This window comes from Carassius carassius, chromosome 25 (genome assembly GCF_963082965.1).
Source record: "Carassius carassius chromosome 25, fCarCar2.1, whole genome shotgun sequence".
Taxonomy (NCBI): domain Eukaryota; kingdom Metazoa; phylum Chordata; class Actinopteri; order Cypriniformes; family Cyprinidae; genus Carassius; species Carassius carassius.
The window spans coordinates 12891588-12910776 of record NC_081779.1 but is presented as its reverse complement, the minus strand read 5'-3'; the positions used below and the strand labels follow the sequence as shown (position 1 = coordinate 12910776).

The following is a 19189-nucleotide window of genomic DNA, read 5'->3' as shown; positions in this document are numbered from 1 at the left end:
GCGAGGGGCTTCCACCACTGCTAATTTTGTCAAGAAACATTTGCCATTTGTTTTCATTTAAGAAGGATTTACTTCAAAAGGTTAAAGTTCTACTAAGGCAGCACACTGTGGCCTTTTAAAAGCTCTACTGTTTTCTTTCTTGTGCAAAATATGAGCAATATTGCAGCTTTTCTAACTACAGAAATTGGGAGAGGCTTATTCCGCAGCCTTCGATAATTATGACAAATAGCTGAGAGCAACACTGAGCTCAGTTATGATAACCACAAGGAGAGATAAGGCTGGAATGATGCATATTCACCAATAGCAAAGTTTAAATGTGGTTTCTATGACAACAAAAAATTCTCCATGCAATAAAAGGATGTTAAAAAGGTAAAGCGATCATTATTTCTATTACGAATATGTGCTGTTTTGTCATCCTTTAATTTATCTGTTTGCATTAAGAAATATTTCTTGAATTTTTCTAATGTCAAAAGAAATAATGAATAACAAAAAATCTACAACATTATTATTATTATTTTTTTATAATTTACATTTAATCATTTAGCAGATGCTTCTATCCAAAGCAACTTACAAGTGAGAACAATAGAAGCAATCAGACCAACGAGAGAACATTGAGAATATACAAGTGCCAGTTAGTCTAGCACATTACACATTTTTTTTTTTGCATGTAACCTCATGAAAATGTAATCTCATGTAATCTCATGCAATTGACAATAATTGATTTTATGTTTTTTTTTATGATTTTATCTTGTAAATATTACATATATTAATTGGGTCACACTTTATATTAAGTCCAGTTCTCACACATTTTGTGGCATTTTTTCCTGGTAACACCGAAGAGAACCTAAATTATTACCTTTATTTGTATACTCTTGTAATAACAACAAAACACTGTGCTTTTAAGATGTTATGTTTTTAAGATACTGAAAAAAGCACAAGTGTCAGGGCATGTCTAAACTTCTCCAGAGCCCCCAAATCCCCTCAGACCTCAGAGGATTAAGGGTCTAAAATATGGTCATGCAGGCATTAACATATTAATATATGCAGCCATTAAGCATTAATATATGCTTAAGAAGTACTTATAAACAGCCAATATGCTGGTAAAATGCATGCTAGTTAATAGTCAGAATTAAAATAAAGTGTTACAATAAATTGCAATATTTTAATATTTTAATTTATTTATTAATTGTGTTGTTCTTTTAACCTACAACATTCATAGATTTGCACTTTTTTTGCTTTTTGACGGTTTCCTTCAGGTACAACATCAGAAATGTCAGTATACAGCACAACCTTGAAATCTTTAAATCACCCACAAGATTTCAACTGCTACATTAAGCTTTGGTTGATCAGGATCAATGCAAAGAGTCAATTTTTCATGAGGTTACCTGCATATAAGCACACCATGCAAAATAATAGAACATATGCATTACCCTGCAAGTCACGTCCACTGTACAACATCAAATATGCACCATACTGAGGATTTTCTGGCTTTACCAGGCTACTAGGATGCAAATAGCAGTGCTATTACAAAGAAATCACTTGCATTTTTTCAGCAAAATCATAAGGCTGCAAAATTTATTGATGTGGAAAGGCTTTTATCCTCAGCGATTTATGAAACAGGGACTTTGTATTTTCACACAATAGTCAAAGCTGAGAGAATTTAAAGACTGTACTTATTCTGATTATACTCATCTATGACTTCGACCCTGCTTCAAAGTACACTAATAATTTACTGCACATCTTTGAAACCCAGTTTGAGCCTCTGAAGTCTTACCGATGCAGGAAGGAAGAGGATTATCCCAGGCCCGCCTCTCTCCTGTCATGCATTTGAGAATGCCGCTGCCGTGCAGTGTATACCCGGGGTCGCACTTGTAGGTGATGGTGCTGCCAGAGAAGTGGCCCTGGTCGTTGACCTTGAAGCCAAACTGGGGCACCCCGGGGTCCTCACAGTGAGAGAGCTCAAAACCTGAAAGACATTATGACTGTTAGATTACTGATGGCTGTTTGACTCAAGACAATGTCAAATTTTTCTTAAGAAGAGTGCTTTTATTGTACTTAAGTCATTTAGTAAAACATCCCTGTATAAACCTGTCAAAAATGATAAAAATGGAGCACTATGAACAAACCGAACTGCATTTAGCTTTATGAGGTCATTACAGCGATGATTGCTGAAATGTTCCTTCTCCTGATATTTTCATGCTGCTCTGTGGCAAAGCTGTACAAGTTTGCCATTAATGTGATCATTAACGGCAACAATTTGAAGTTAAGATCCTACTGGGCTGGTAGGCCGAGACGGTCTCTTGCTAAGCAGGCAGAACAATTAAGATTAAGTGCTTGGTTAATTTGGAGCCATAATCAGAACCAAAGCACAGACACTCTCACTGTGCGACACATCCTGTTATTAATCGTGTAGCTATGACTCATTATAATTAACAGCCAGTACTCAGAAATAGCCGAAAACACATGGTAGCTCACTCAGTATATCACAGAATCTGAAATTTCCTTTTCATAGTAACCTTCATTAATAAGTTATTAACAAACACTAGCATTTTATGATTTCATATACATGCACATATTAATATATACAGTAGTATACAGTTTTCGATGGAGTTTGCCATTTTTTCAATTACAATTGATAGAATTTTGCTAAAATAACTACTACATATGTAATGATAAGTCAAGCATTATATGATGCTTTTTAACTCAACATTTTTAAAGTACCACATTTTAGCTCTGTAACATGAAAAATTTATGATCAACCGTACTTTGACAAAGTTATTAAAGTGTTACAAAGACTGAGGGTGTCTTCATGGTTTGGCAAAACCCTCTTATCTCAGAGTTCTTTGCTCTTAAAAAAAAGAAGAAAAAAAAAGAAAAGAAAAAGAAAAGGTCTCTTAAGATGACCACATGGGGACTTGTATAGCTTATCAGCGGTCCACCATTAAGCTGCAAGTTGTTAAGTACAGATAAACACAACAGCACTTAGCATCAACTGTAGGTGGAGGCAACAACTTCACTAAAATCTGACACCTGGCTTTGATTGCTAGTTGATTACAGGTCGTAGTTTCACAGCATACTTGGGTTGAGATTAGGACTCAGCCAAATAAACAATGCTATTTTAATCAGCTGCATTCGCCCCATATCCTGGATCAGGCCTCTAAATTACAATATCTAGATACTGGAGGTGGCCTAGCTTCTCTGGCTCTCTCTGACCTTTATTATACACTCAAATGGCTAATCTTTCAGGGAGAATGGAATCTTAGACAGACAGGGATTTAGTCGATTTCAAATGAGATAGCCCACCAGCAGGTTAATACTTTACCCCCCAGTGGAACTAAAACCTTGTTGAATCCCACACTGCGGGCACAATAGCATTAAAGCGCACCGAATTCAGACAAAGTGCCTGCACAACTCTGGCTCTGGGCCAACAAAGCCAAGGTCAGTGGAGAGACAGTCATGTTTCTCCTGGTCCACTTTCCAATAATCCCTTTGAGCTGACCAAAAGCTGATTGTTTCAGGTAATCTCAAGCTATTGTTATGTCCTCACTGTGTATAAAAAAAATACTATCTATTGGTTGTTGAGTTCTGAGGATATTAAATCTTTTGGAACTGAGCAAGAGTACGAAGTGATGCAATTACATTTAGTAAATAATCCCTCCTAATATTTCTAGAGATTGCAGATGTGACTAAATGCAATACAAGTAGGGGTATTCAATATCACAATTTTGGATGGTGGAAAATTAAAACTGGACGCCATCATGGACTGTAGAACTTAAACATGCACATTCTAAAAAGTCTGTCAAATAGCTGCTGATTACTGGACTAAGTTATCTTTCACATCTGATTGTGCTAATACTGTCAAAAACACACAACATTTACAGCTGGTTATTTCTAAAATGAAAGTAAAAAGTTGAGAGAAAAATGGCTGCGTGCAGCTCTTAAAGCAACAACATGTTTCCGCTTGTCATTAAGTGGATAGTTCACCAAAAAATCTAATTCTGTCATTATTTACACACTGTCATGTTGCCCCAAAACTGTATTAATTTCTTTCTTGTGCTGAGCACAAAAGAAGCTATATTGAAAAGTGATATGATATTTTTGCCATATCGCTCATTCGTTCATTATTATGATGGGCACTTTATTTGGAGTGAATAGCATTTCTTTATAACTAAGGTCAAGTCCTTGTGTGCAGTGTATAGAGCCAGTGTAATAACTTACTGGAATAGACCAGTTTGAAGCCTTCTCCTGTGGCCTCTGCATCACTGTAGAACTCCAGCCAAAGGTGATTGGATGTGCTGATGAGGGTCAGACCCAGCATAGATGAACCGGTGAAGGCCCCCAGCATGTGAGCTGCGTTGTCTTTACCATCATAGATCTGGAAGGGAATAAGATCAAATGTATATCACAAACAAAAATAAGATAAAAAGAAAATGCTGCCTGTTGTTTTTTCTATATATTGCCAGACCAAACAAGATTTTGTTTGAACATCCTTTTTAAGATAGGCTTGGTATTCTTGCTCTATCTGGATGTGTATAGCAACATCTGCAGCATTCTCTCAGTCACATACTGTATTCTTAAGATTAAAGAAAAAAAAAATGTATGTGACGTTCATGAACATGATGATTTAAACTGGTGTAATTTATACTCTTAGTTTCTTAGAGTATTTTAGTAAAAAAAATACAAAAAGACCTCATAAAATAGGTCTATATGGGTTGTGCACCACATTTACTGAAGCCATTTTTGTGTGTGGAAGAGACTGAAATAGAGTTGATTTTTTTTTTCATTGAAAATCTTGGAAATCCAGCTTTATACTGCATTCACTGTAATTCACTTCTAACCAAAGAGTATGCCAAATGCATCCATTTAAAATGATTCATCCAGAACATATAATGATCTAGAGTTCAATCCATTGACTCAATGATCCAGTTGTTATAGTTAAAAGCTGAACTGAAGTGGAAGATTTCAGTGATTAACAACTTCGATTTTGGTCTGTTTCACACAGAAAGCTATAATATGACTGTGGAAGATGTGAACTATAACACATGATTCCTACATACAACATTTTATGGCAACTTCAAATAAATTTTAAAGCTTGACAAGCCCTGTCCACTTGCACTTTAAGTATATTGCAAAATAATGGTCCAGATAGTCTTCAAAGTTTTGCCTTTTGCATTCTACTGAAGAAAGTAAGTTGTTGAGTAAATGAGTGAGTCTTTTGATGTTTTTCCAAAGAAAGGTAGCATGACGTTACATTTTTTTTTTTTTTTTTTTTGCAGTCCTGTAACTAAATGCGTCTTTACATATCCAAATTAAGGCTGCTCTGTGCCAGCTCAAAATTCAGCGTAAAGGCACAATGCCAAGACTAAAAGCCAGACTAAATAAATGTCTGCTCAGATCCACATCAGTCCCTTGTATCAAAATATACAGTTGTAATTGCTGTGTAAATGCATTTAAGCTACCTCTGAGCAGCATTAAACAGTTTATGTAAAGGCATCTAAATGCCACTTCAGAAGCACTTCTGTGCCACCTTTGGTGTGTAAATTTGGCGTAAATGTAGAAATACCTTCAGAATGTCACCCTGGGCCAGATGGAAGGTTCTGGCAGAAATGTTGATTCCTTTCCCAGCCTGCACCTGTATGCTGTAAATGCACTCGTGGTTGTTCTCGTAGTTCATGGGGTAATTCGGTGACAGCAGAATCCCTTCATTGTTCATGACAGATGAGCCACACTCAGCTAGAGATGGGAAATAAAACCACGGAACATTGGGGAAAAATGGAGTAACAAAAGCACAAATCTAGTAATCAAAACGTCACCTACTATTATTATATAAAGATATTCAGTTAATATTTTACTACACACAAACACACCACAAGGATATATTGCTGCTGTATAAAATCACCGTGTGTTAATACAGATCTGGCATTTTCAAAACGATTGGTCTAGACAGCACAAGTGTGCAGTGCTTGTGTGATGGCGGGTCTGGTAAGTGAAATCGACAGAGCTGAGTTGAGCCATTCGTAGCTTAAATTCAAAATCCCACATTTTTGGGGTTGTAAGTTGGACAATAACTATCAAATGTAGATTTAATGGAACAACAGACAGTAAAAACAGGTGTATTAATATACATCATGTATTCTGGTGCAGAAGAAAGACCAACATAAAGCAACACAGCCCGGCTGATTTATTTAACATCCCCTCGTCGTTTCTCTTCATGCCGCTCCATGTTATGACGATATTACCAGTGTCATATTTTGAATAAATCACCACTGTTACTGCCTCCATTTAGTAAATTACCTACATACACCCCCCTCCTCGATGAGGCAGCCCAGGACATGATGTGAAATCACACTCGACGAGACTTCTCATTTTTCCCATATGCCCTTCTCCTAACTTTCATTCAGTTCTGGGAAAAAAAACTTTGGAGCAATATGACCGACCCCTTAAGTTTAACAACTGCCTTGCAATCTGAATAAGTGAGGCCATCCCAGAAATTATAGTGAGGCAGAATGAGTTTTTCAGTGCTTTGTTGCCTTGTACTCACATGTGTTTTGTTCAGAGTACAGCAATGATAAAATAAGTGCAATTTTGAAGTGGCCCGGGGAACGTGGTTTGGGCTGGGATTGCAAGTGCTCCTGTCAAAAGAAATGTTTGCGGATGGGAGTTTGGACTCTTGCTTCATTCACACAACCTGATCCAGTCTGACAGGCAACTGAAACTGACCCTTGTGTTTGGAAAAACGGGATACTTCAAAATGCTACTTGCAGTGAGGAAGGCAGTATGTTCAGAAAATTATGAAGTGATCTGACAGAGCAGGAAGTCAGATATGAGCTTGGGGGAAGCAGCATCTCAGAACTGGGAGACACTGAAAGGTTTGATAGCTGCTTAGACCATAGACATTTCTAGAACTTATTTAGGGTTTGTGATTAACTCGGCTGATAGTATCTTTAAAAATCCTAAACATTTGTTGCCATAGTAACCAGAGGTTATTACATCCCTTTCTCTATTTACCAAAATTGGGTAACACTTTAGATTAGAAAACAGATATTCACTATTAACTAAGATTTTCCTCAACAAACTCCTAATTTGCTGCTTACTAATAATTAGTAGATAGTTGTTAAGTTTAGGTATGGGGTCTGGTAAAGGGATCTAGAACATGCTCGCGCAGAATAAGGCATTAATATGTGCCTAATAAGTACTAATAAACAGCCAATATGCAAGTAATATGCATGCTAATAAGCTACTAGTTAATAGTGAGAATTGTAATAAAGTGTTACCAAGAATGGTTAGTCAAAGGAAGTCAAAGGTAACCTAAACTGTTTGGTTACCAATATTCCTCAAATTTTCTTCTTTTGTATTCCATAAAAAAAATAAAAGTCAGGTTTGGACCAACATAAGGGTAAGTAAATGACAGAATTTTCTTTTCACGTTGAACTGTCCGTTTAATTCCTTCTTTCTAGTCAAAGGGCCCTATTTTAATGATCTAAACGCAAATATATATATTTAATTAGCCTACAAAAAATTATTATGCATTGCAATCCTTTAATTTGTAATATTTGGCATGTTTGTGTGCTGCTGTGCGTCCCTGTGTTTAATAAGGAGCGTGTACGCGTGTTGCGGAGCCGCCTAACATGCTCTTTAATAACAAATAAAAAACATTGCGCCAGACTTTAGACCAGATTTCAGTTGGTCTATGGCGCAGTCTATTTTCAGCTCCTTAAAGGGTTAGTTCACCCAGATATCAAAATAATGTCATTAATAACTTATCCTCATGTTGTTCCAAACCCGTAAGACCTCTGTTTATCTTTGAAACACAGTTTAAGATATTTTGGATTTAGTCCGAGAGCTCTCAGTCCTTCCATTGAAGCTGTGTGTACGGTATACTGTCCATGTCCAGAAAGGTAAGAAAAACATCATCAAAGTAGTCCATGTGACATCAGAGGGTCAGTTAGAATTTTTTGAAGCATCGGAAATACATTTTGGTCCAAAAATAGCAAAAACTACGACTTTATTCAGCATTGTCTTCTCTTCCGTGTCTGTTGTGAGAGAGAGTTCAAAACAAAGCAGTCTGGATATCCGGTTCGCGAACGAATCGTTCGATGTAACCGGATCTTTTTGAACCAGTTCACCAAATCGAACTGAATCGTTTTAAACGGTTCGCTTCAATATCCCGGAGTAATTCATTTACTCAAACAGTACACTGACTGAACTGCTGTGAAGAGAGAACTGAAGATGAACACGAGCCGAGCCAGATAACGAACAATAGACTGACTCGTTCACGAGTCAAGAACCGGTTGCATCGGTTTTCGGATCACCAGTAGTTCTTTCGGACAGTTCGATTCAATAAACCGGTTGAAGAAAACGGTTCTCCGGTTCTTTTGCGCTCGACGTAATGGTGTCATTTGCGATGATTGCCCTTGATTCAAGCCTTCGGTTTACCTGGGCTCATAACATTAGCACAGAATCAGTTCAGAATCAACCACCAAAAGAATCATTTCGGTTCAGACACTCTGTGTGCCGTTCTGCTTCACGCTGAATCACACATGCGCAGTATCATCAGCTTCTCGGTTCTCGAATCGGACGCGTCTGACAGAAACGGTTCTTGACTCGTGAACGAGTCATTATCTGGCTCGACTCGGTGTTCATCTTCAGTCCGGTTACATCGAATGATTCGTCCGCGAACCGGATATCCAGACTGCTTTGTTTTGAACTCTCTCTTACAACAGACGAGGAAGAGAAGACAATGCTGAATAAAGTCATAGTTTTTGCTATTTTTGGACCAAAATGTATTTTATGACCCTCTGATGTTACATGGACTATTTTGAGGATGTTTTTCTTAACTTTCTGGACATGGACAGTAGACCGTACACACAGCTTCAATGGAGGGACTGAAAGCTCTTGGACTAAATCTAAAATATCTTAAACTGTGTTCTGAAGATAAAAGGAGGTCTTACGGGTTTGGATCAAGATGAGGTTAAGTTATTAATGATATAATTTTGCTATCTGGGTGAACCAACCCTGCAGATTTTTTTTCCAAGCCTGCTCCAATGTAGTTTTCAAATAAGTCTGAAGGATTTGTTTAGTAGGATCATGTGTGTTTAATTAAGGTTGAATCTAAACTCTGCAGGGCTCCGGCCCTCCAGTAATTGAGTTTAACACACCTGTTCTAGTCACTGATGGACCCGGTCATAAGCCGATGGCAATGTTTCACCTAGAACCGTGCAAAGCTGTCACACTCCATTCTCCGTTCCAGTAAAGTCACAGATATAAAATAAAAACAATTACCACTGTTACTCATATACATGATATTTCAAATACATGAAAAAAATGAAGTCAAATGAGATTCAAACTTGTGATCTCTCACACTTAACGTAATAATTCTTCTTTTTAACCACATAAGCTCATGGTCAGGTCAGGATCTGAGCCCCCTTAAGACTAAAATCCTAGAATTGCCCCTGGCACAGACCTTCAGTCATTGGGGAACTTACAGAAACACAGGACAGGTTTTATGCCTACTTAACTATCATTACACACATCTGTGGAAAGAATGAAGGATACTCAGCGGTGGATTCTGGCACAGGCGATATTGGCAGTTGCCTAGAGCAGCAGTGTCCCCCGTGTGCCACTCCTGCACACATCAAATGAGCACTTCAATTCTGCTGTTAATGGAGCGATGATATTGTCATACAGAACACGGCAGCTTAATCAAATGGCAAAATAAAGAGTGTGCCACCTTCAAAATTTGTAGTGAGGTACACACAGATATGCAGTTTTCAATTATAGTATCGTTTAAATTTATGTTACTCCAGGAATTATACGCAGTCCTTCATTGTCCATGTGATAATCACAAACCCCTGTACCACCAAGACATATGATGTCATTGATTACAAAAAAATAAAACAAATAAAAAATAACTAACTAAATAAAATAATATTAGTGTTTCCCATTGACTCATTTTCAAGGGGGTCCTATACTAATATAATATATAATAATATATATTATATAATATAATAATATAAAAATTTATTTTATATATTAAATTACTGCCAATATATAAAATTTGTATAAATGAAAACACATTTTAAAATGTGTGTGTAAAGATAGACAACAACAAACACTAGTGTCTACAAGTATTACTCTCTTTCATAGGATACCATAATAAGCAACAATCAGCTGGATAGAGTGAACGTAACATACTCTTAGAAAAAGATAAATATGTTAATTTAGAAAAATGGTCTCATTTAAAACAATTACGCGATGAATGAAGTGCATTGTGGAGCCTTACACTAATCCCTATTCTCTTGTAGACTATAAACAAAACATTCATCAATCAACCAAATGGTTTATATGCAGTATTTAATGCATGCATACTAAATGTCCATTGCAAACAAGTGTTTTGTTGCTAATCCAGTGGAAAATGATTCTTTCTTTAAGCCAGTTGCCTGGCACCATGAAAGGCCAGTCTGATAAGATCTGCTTCTGGTAAAGAGACAAGAGGCTTTACTTCCTTTGGTGACAGCATCATTTGTGGGGTATAGAGAAAGGATTCGGTGTGTTCACGTAAGCCACTGAAGCCGTTTCAATCGGTTTCTTGCAACGTTAAGGCTCTGCTCAATCAGGGGACTAGAGTTCAGACAACAGTCACCAGACACAAATGTCCACCTCTATCAGATGTTGCTGTTTGGCTTGCATTTATTGTCATTCTGTCTTGTCGTGCCTGACTCTTGTTTGGTTTGCTTGGAAACAGACAAAAATTGTCCAGATTGTTCAGACGGCTCATTCAGACAGAAGTGGACATTTCCGCCCATGGCCGCATGAGCAAAGACTGCCATGAGCTCAAATACTGAGAAACCGCTGCTGTGCAAATGTGCAAAAATGCGTAAAAGAGCAACCTGAATCCCACATTAACTAACTTGGCTAACTAACTTTTGAGATGGATCTGATTATAGAAAATATCTTCATATTACTGCTAATAAAATGTAAATAAATGTAGAAGATTTCAAAACTGTAATGGTGCAAATGGTTTCAAATGTCATTTGACTGAGTATGAAAAAAAAGTACAAACGATATTTCATACTTTCAAATGAAATAAAAAATATAAATCACTAAATTGTAGGCAAAAAAGTTGTTATATTCAGGCAACAATGTGATGAAGATTTAAGTGAGCAAGCTTACAGAAAGTATCAAGTAATTCAATTTATTTTTAAGAATTATTTTGTTACAATTTAATTGAAGTAAATTTAATGTTAAATGTAATTTCTGGTGTTACACAAGCCTGAAGATAATATCATTATAGAAATATAAAACAGGATATAATCAGACAGGTAGGAAACAAAGAGGAAAAATATCTGGTTACAGAAGTTATTCATAGTCTTAATCAGAGTCATAGAAAAAAAGAGATATTTTCAGGAAGATAAAAACTATTTAAAAAGAAAATATTCTAAAAATTATGTTTGGACTGTAAAACAAGTGCATCTGCAATTTTTACAAGTGCTGAGATGCAGGTTAGTGAAGGTGTGCGAATTGGGGAATGAATTATGAATTATGAAAAGCTGTATTCACATGAACACCTTGCATTTGTATTACTCATATCTTAAAATCCATATGTTTGATAAACTCACAAATATCAGCTATAAACCTCTTGAACAGAACATGCTTCTAACCTTTATGAGTTACACAACATCTCCTCAATGGGAGCTTTGCAACATAAGGCTTATATGATGAAAGGCAAAATGAAAGCTCTTGTACTATATATCATAACTTGTATTTCCATCCAGCGTGTCATCTGCCACAATAACATAATGAACTCATTGATACAGCTCAGTGCCTAGAGATGCAATTTTGCTGCCGTTTCTTTCATGAGATAGTGGTGAGTGGAAAGCCTCAAGTGCAAGATGGTATTCTAACTCATCTATGCATTTATCATCATCGAAACATCATGGGGTGCACACTGCTTAATTCTCTTGTAATTTGGTGGTGCAGTTGCCAGACAACTCAGACGGCAAGTGTAAGAAATGGTTTACAAGGCATGATGATCCTTTGGTACAGGGTTGAACAAAGGGTTTCACCTTTTTTCCCTGGTTGCTCTGTGTTAATCTAGCTTAATCCTTGGAGTAAACAGCAAAAAAAAAATGGTGGTATGACTAGACATTATGTTATAACTAGATGTTTCATCAGTGGACTTCGATATTTACCAGGCCCCTTGTAGGAAACAAACACATTTTAAATTGGGGTGTTTGGGAAAAAACAAATCAATTTGAAATGCAGCAGCAACGCTGGCGAAACGGTGCTGAAATTGCTTTATGATGGAAAATGACCTTCTGAACCACAGGAAACCAAAATGAAGGGAAACCAAAACTGATGAATCTGCAATGCAGTGTTTGTGTGGGTCAGAAGCTCGAACCTCCCTGACAGATAATCAGGTAAACTGAATTCTGAAACACAATTTAAATTCCAAACACATCACACCTGTTCACTTACCAGTTAGGAGGTGTGCCTCTGTGTGTGAGTCTGCAGAGTAAGTGGAAAGGGCTCACACAATCACACATGCAAATAAATACTTGTGTTCTTCACATTTTTCTATGTTGGAGTATGTAGCAAGGTCAACCCATAGCACAAATAGGAATGGCATTAAGCCCCATTGGAAAACACCTATTTTTTAATAATTTATGCAAACGGTTGGACAGAACAACATATAGACTGAAGGACGGACGGATAGATAGATAGAACGATAGACAGACAGACAGCCATTCATGCTTTCCTCACAATTCCTTACTGAGCACTAGGATGGATTAAGCTGGCAGAGACATTTTTTTTACTTGACGATAATCAGTGGAAATCCTTTTGTTATCCTTTTACTCCTAAATTAAAACCAAACTGCTTAATGCGGCACGAGATGAGATTTTGCCATTCTAAACCCCTCAGGGAGCCCGACACAAAAGTGAAGTCACAGCTACCCAAGCCCGTTGTCAGATGACAGAATATTAAAGGGAGCAATATTGACATTTTCCATAAGCTTGATAGGCCTAAAGTTCACTCTAACGACATTGTAAACCAATTATACTGATTAGAGGAGAGCTGTGCACTTCTCTCTGTGGACTGCACAGAGAGATGAGGAAGAGTCCAATGAAGAGGCTGTTGTATTGAAAAGACAAAAGAGAGGAAGAGGAGACAGGCAACTGACATTGAAAGACACTGTAAGAAAGTAAAAAATCCTGCGTTTTTAACTGTTGCCCTCACATTGGTGGTTTTGCGGGATTCATATATGTGTGTTTAGACGTAGGTTGTCCAGATATTGGTTATGTATCTGATTAAAATCCACATTTGGAAGTGGCTCAGATTGGGTGCGAAAAAATCGGATCTTGTGCGGATTTTTGTGTTTAAATGTGTGGAACAAATTCTAATCTGTGTCAGATGTGAACAAAAATCTGATTTATTTGTGCCAGTGTAAATGCAGCCATAAAGTTCTGTAAGTGATGGTACTGGTTCACAGCAAGTGTTGCTGCTTTTAATTGTTTCTCAATGTATTGTGTACTATAGAACCTGTATTGTGTCTCATGTTTTTAAGTTCTGTGTGATCATCCCCTTACGCCAATTACAAAAAACAAAACAAAAACAAAAGAGATGTTGTCAAATTGGACAGATGATGGCATAATGGTTAGATAGTCGGACCCCCCACTGCTCCGGGTGTGTGTTCTCGGTGAGTGTGTGTTCAATACTGTGTGTGTGCACTTGAATGGGTTAAATGTGCATTTGGTAATTTTATGGTAATTTACCAGGTTTAATGTGTGAAACGGGTTAATGTGATTAACTTATTGAATTAGTTACCTGGAACAAATGCTGAATCTTAAATAATTCTTATTTGTAAATATTTCTTTAGTTTTAATTCTTCTTCTTCTTTTTTTTTTTTTTTTTTTTTAAAACATTTTTATTATATTATAAATAGCATTGCCTTAGACTTTTGGACACCTCTGTATGGAAAAGGGTTCTGAATTCAAACATCAAAACTTTTAAGAAATGCTTTAATTTAGAAAATATGTGGGATGTTACAAAAAGATAATGAATCTGGGACATATAACCCAGAAAAACATTCTACTGCATGACAATTATCAATTCAATAATATTTTTTTACTTGGCTAAATTACTGAAATCATTTATGGCTTTTGGTGGCCACGTTAGTATGCTAGCTCCAATTATACAAAAAACATTGTGATCCTATAACTACAGTTTGCGCAAGTTTTAGTAGGTTCTTTCCATCAGCAATGCACAAACCTACAGGCCCTTCTCCAGACAGAGTGCAGCTGCTTTTATCTCTTTTACGGCACAAATTTAAACCTCAATACACAGTCTCTCACAGCTTTGGAAAATGCACAGTCATGAATTACACATAAAACATTAAGAACGAATGATACATTCGAGTTTGCATCTATATTCATCCATTCGGGGAATAAATATATATATATTAATATCTCTATTAGCACCGTATCATTGGTGCAAAACTTCTTTTATAAGACAGAACAAGATGTTGAAGTCCATTTTCAACTGAGAATCTCAAGAAGTGCTTTAATCATGAGGATTCAGTTAATGTCTCTCCCTGTCATTTACAATAGAAGCACTGAAGCTGAATGCATTAAAAATGTACAAGACGTGCCCTGTAAGATATAGTTTGCAACAAAGAAGCCTTAAAATACAGTTTTAATATCTATGCTAATGATAAAACCTTTCTCTCCAGTGAAAAAGGAATGAACAAATGGTGGAAAACGAAACGGTCATGAAAGTTTTGCCAGCTAGATCGATGGGGATTAACATATTGAACAGTTTTTCACAGCTGCAATTAAAGTTTAGAATACATTATGAATTACGAATGATATGAGTGATGGTTCTGCATGAATAATTGATAAGGCGATTATGCATTCATAAAGCATGTCATCAAATACTAAGAGTCATGTGACTGAGCTGCAACTCCCCTCAGAAACACGATTTATCAATCCGTGCCATTGGCTATGATGAATATGTACCAGCATGCAAATCAGCAATCTGGCACATTCTAAAGCATAATTTTTATGAGGTAAGCAGCATGTTTAGATTGAGCTATGCTGCATTGTTTTTTTTTGTTTTTTCGAGAAATAAAAAAATGTGATCATGGAAACAATAAATGTACACTCCACCTGTTCAGCCCTAGTAAATTAATAATAATAATAATAATTATTATAATAACAATTTTCTTATTTCGAGTACTACATAAAATATCTACCATTAACACTACATATTTACACCATCTGCCATCACAAAAACTCATCCAAAAAAAAAGCTATAACCAGTGTCTGTCACATTCAGCTATTACATGACACAGAGTACTAATTATTAGTAGCCATTATAATTATTATAGTACTTATAAGCAAAAAATGAGTAAATCTTAAAATCAATGACTGGGTCCTTTCTGAGCTGGCAAAATTATTATTATTTTTTTCCTATTTATATCCAAATGATCAAGACATAACAGTCCATGTCATAAGTAAAAAAAAAAAAAAAAAGAAAAAGTAAAACTTTTTTTTGGCAAAGTTAACCTCTTGTATAATACAATAAAATATTACCAATGTATCTTTTCTTGCATAAAAAAATAAATACATTTCTAAAAGAGTACATTGCTATTCACCATCAATGAAGAACAATGCTTTTTTTATGGAATGATATTCCGGACATTATTCAAAAGGAATTGCAAATTGTATTTGCAATTGCGTTTTCAATTTGTGGACGCATAAAATATGACATAATCCAAACGCAAATGCAAATCGCGCATTACCATTTGCATTTTCGTTTAAGCGAACGCACAGTGTCTGCCAAATTTCAAATGGAAATGCAAAGTCCATTTGCAATTGTGTTTCCCATATCTTACGAGCTATGAGCCTGTCATATTTAAATAACAATATTAATTACCACATTTGCCTTTTCACTCTCTCTGCACTGTGCATGTAAACTGCCAAAACTCAAATGGAATCGCAATTCCATTTGCATTTGAATTTTCAACGTCTACACGGAAACCTGTCAATCAAGTGACAGGAGTGGGGCCATTTTATTGGGCGTGTTTGCATTGGGAAGTGATGTCACTCACAGTCGACGGTAATACATAATTATTAATTAATTAGTGTGGACTTTGTCATCTAAATACTTAATAACCAATAAGGTTAAGGATGTGTCTTAAAAATTACTTCATCTTTTCTATCCTAAGCTTTACTTAAAAAAAGATGTTTCCTGATATTGACACTTTATGTTCTTTTTGTGGTGCTGAACACGAATCCATTTCTCATCTCTTCTGGGAATGCACATATACAAGTCTGTTCTGGAAGAATTTTTGTATCTTCGATCATACTAAAATGTACCATGTTTTACTATCGTAAATATGAGTTATCGATAGTGTTTATAATTAAACCACAGTAGCCACAAATGTACAGTTGTCTGAGACGTTATGAAATGTTCTTTAACATCATGAACCATATGTATCCAAATGTAGTCAGTGGTCTGCTATGGTTTATTTTCATAATAGGTAAACACAGGTCACAAGATAACACGGTCACATTTCCTTGATTTAGCAGCTGCACGATGTGCCGCCGAGAGTCCTGTATTCAAACGAGAGATCTGGAGCTGATTCGGTGTAGATCGGTAGCTCGTAGTGATGGGTCGTTCGCGAATGAGCCGACTCTAAGAGACGGGCTCTTGTAGGTGAACGACGGGAGCTGACTCGCATATCTGAAGAGCCGACTCTATTTAAAAAAAAAATTAGCCTATAGAAATTAAATCATTATGTAATAATGCAATAATGGATGCATTTTATTTTATTTAAAATAATTGACTAATTCAAAGAAAAAAAAAATTATTATATAGGCCTAAAGGCGCACGTATTCGTTTCAACTGTCTGTAGAGCCTCACATTCTATTCCTGTCAATCATACAAGAGGTGTCAACCAATTATACGGCATGAGGGAGGGTCGAGCCATCACAAACAAACAGTGTCAAACTCGGAGGAGAGGGAAAAACACAACAGCTGTGAAAACAAAACAAAAGCAGGAAAATGAGTCGGAAGCACAGCAGCATTTGGAATCATTTTAATGATGTAGGCAATGTTAAAGTACAGTGTAGAATTTGCCAAAAGAAAATATCACATAAAGCCGGTTCTACTCACAACCTACACCGGCATATGCGAACTGTGGACCCAACTGTGAAGCTAGTGAAGTAATGTTGTTGTTTCTATACATTAAAAAGTTGTAATTTAAATGCAAATGTTTAATAGTATTCTTTTTTTCATTAAAAAAACTATGCATTTTTAAAGAAATTGTGAGACATTGTGAGTATGGTTTCATTTAATAATTTTATTAGAATTGTTTTCGCATCTATCATAAAGAGCCGAAATGCCCATCACTAGCACGGTGGTTAGTGACTCTCGTCTCGCGCCGCGGCGCGGCGCACTGTCTTTTAGCGCGTGTAACCCGCTCCAACACAGACATACTTTATTTTTTTGTTTATCCTACTTACTTCAGCCGCGAAACGGGCGATCACACTAATAACTTGTAATCTTTACAAGAATATCTGAATCATGCAATGAGCAAGTCTGCGTTTATTAAACACTTAATATCGCGTCAGTTTGTGCTTTCAGAATCGCCGAGTCTGCTGCTGTCGTTCCAGCACATCTGCAGCAGAGACCTGAACCAGGAAGTTGGTCACCAGATAACACGGTAACCAGTTAAACCGTAACACCAGGAAGATTAGGCAAATAGACTGGTGACGTAGGTCTGCGTGCATTTCTCAATACAAAGTACGCTGATTTCGGACTTGCATCTTCGGTAGTTCAGACTTTGTGCATTCGACTCGGGAGTACGTGTGATGTCTGCGAGGACGCTGGTCTGGTAATTCTGCAAACAGCAGCGTACTTGATAACTTCAGTCAGCTCGCCTTGACTACTGCAATTTTCCTCACTGTATATTTACAATAAAACAAAAAACGATATGAAATACCACTGCCTCCTTTCATTTTTCATTTAAACATAATAATAGCAGCAGAAATGTACTTAGTTCAGGGAAATGTGTATATGTACAGTCATTACAAATGAAACTAAATATTATATCAATTGCCTCTTTTATTATCGTCGACTGTGAGTGACGTCACTTCCCAATGCAAACACGCCCAATTAAATGGCCCCACCCCTGTCACTTGATTGACAGGTTTCCATGTAGACATTGGAAATTCAAATGCAAAAGGAATTGCGATTCCATTTGAGTTTTGGCAGTTTACATGCACAGTGCAGAGAGAGTGAAAAGGCAAATGTGGTAATTAATATTGCTATTTAAATATGACAGGCTCACAGCTCGTAAGAAATGGGAAACACAATTGCAAACGGACTTTGCATTTCCATTTGAAATTTGGCAGACACTGTGCGCCTAAACGAAAATGCAAACGGTAATGCGCGATTTGCATTTGCGTTTGGATTATGTCACATTTTATGCATCCACAAATTGAAAACGCAATTGCAAATACAATTTGCAATTCCTTTTGAATAAAGTCCGGAATATAATTCCATACTTTTTGGTTCCAAATAATGCAATCACAATATCAACCAGCAGGGACTGATGGGATTATGCTAACCTTGAACCCTTGGTTCCTACCAAGGTTTCTTCTTCATGTACTTAGAAGTTCTTAAGAAAGTGTCACTGTTGCCTTTTGCTTGCTTACCGCAGGGTTTGTAAGGCAGCAATCTTTGTAAAGTGTCTTTCAATCTAACTGTAGTGTGAAAAGCTCTATACAAATCAGTTAAACTTACACAAATCCATCTTAGGACTTTAGCCTTGGATATCTGTTCGAAGTGAATGATCACCACTGAATGCATTATACAGCACTGCATTTGCATTATGACTTTTTGGGCAGCTTCTCATTGTTTAGACCACTGCCTGAGGTTATATAAAGATACAGATATCTTCATGTTTCACAACATCTGGAACTCTGGCAAATATATAACTTTTACACATAAAGTACTTAATGTGATTACCACGCTACAAATAGACATATTTAATCTATACAAATCATATCTATAAAACAAACCAGCTGTGTGAGTGCTTTACTAGCAAATCCCAAGGTGCTTAACATCTCAAACCTCATGCCTGCTAAAATGGAGGTGTAATACTGATTTATCATAACATAATCTT

At 36.6% G+C, this 19189-nt stretch overlaps 1 protein-coding gene across 5 annotated transcripts in view; it reads right to left on the bottom strand.

Moving 5' to 3' along the window:
* LOC132104209 (CUB and sushi domain-containing protein 3-like) overlaps positions 1-19189 on the bottom strand; it is a 435094-nt gene that overhangs the window by 136555 nt on the left and 279350 nt on the right. For all 5 annotated transcript variants that reach the window (XM_059509502.1, XM_059509503.1, XM_059509504.1 and 2 more), the window contains 3 exons: positions 5564-5733; positions 4219-4375; positions 1775-1966 (listed from right to left, as the gene is read on the bottom strand). In XM_059509502.1, the coding sequence (XP_059365485.1) occupies positions 1775-1966; positions 4219-4375; positions 5564-5733 (519 nt within the window). The remainder of the gene's footprint in view (positions 1-1774; positions 1967-4218; positions 4376-5563; positions 5734-19189) is intronic.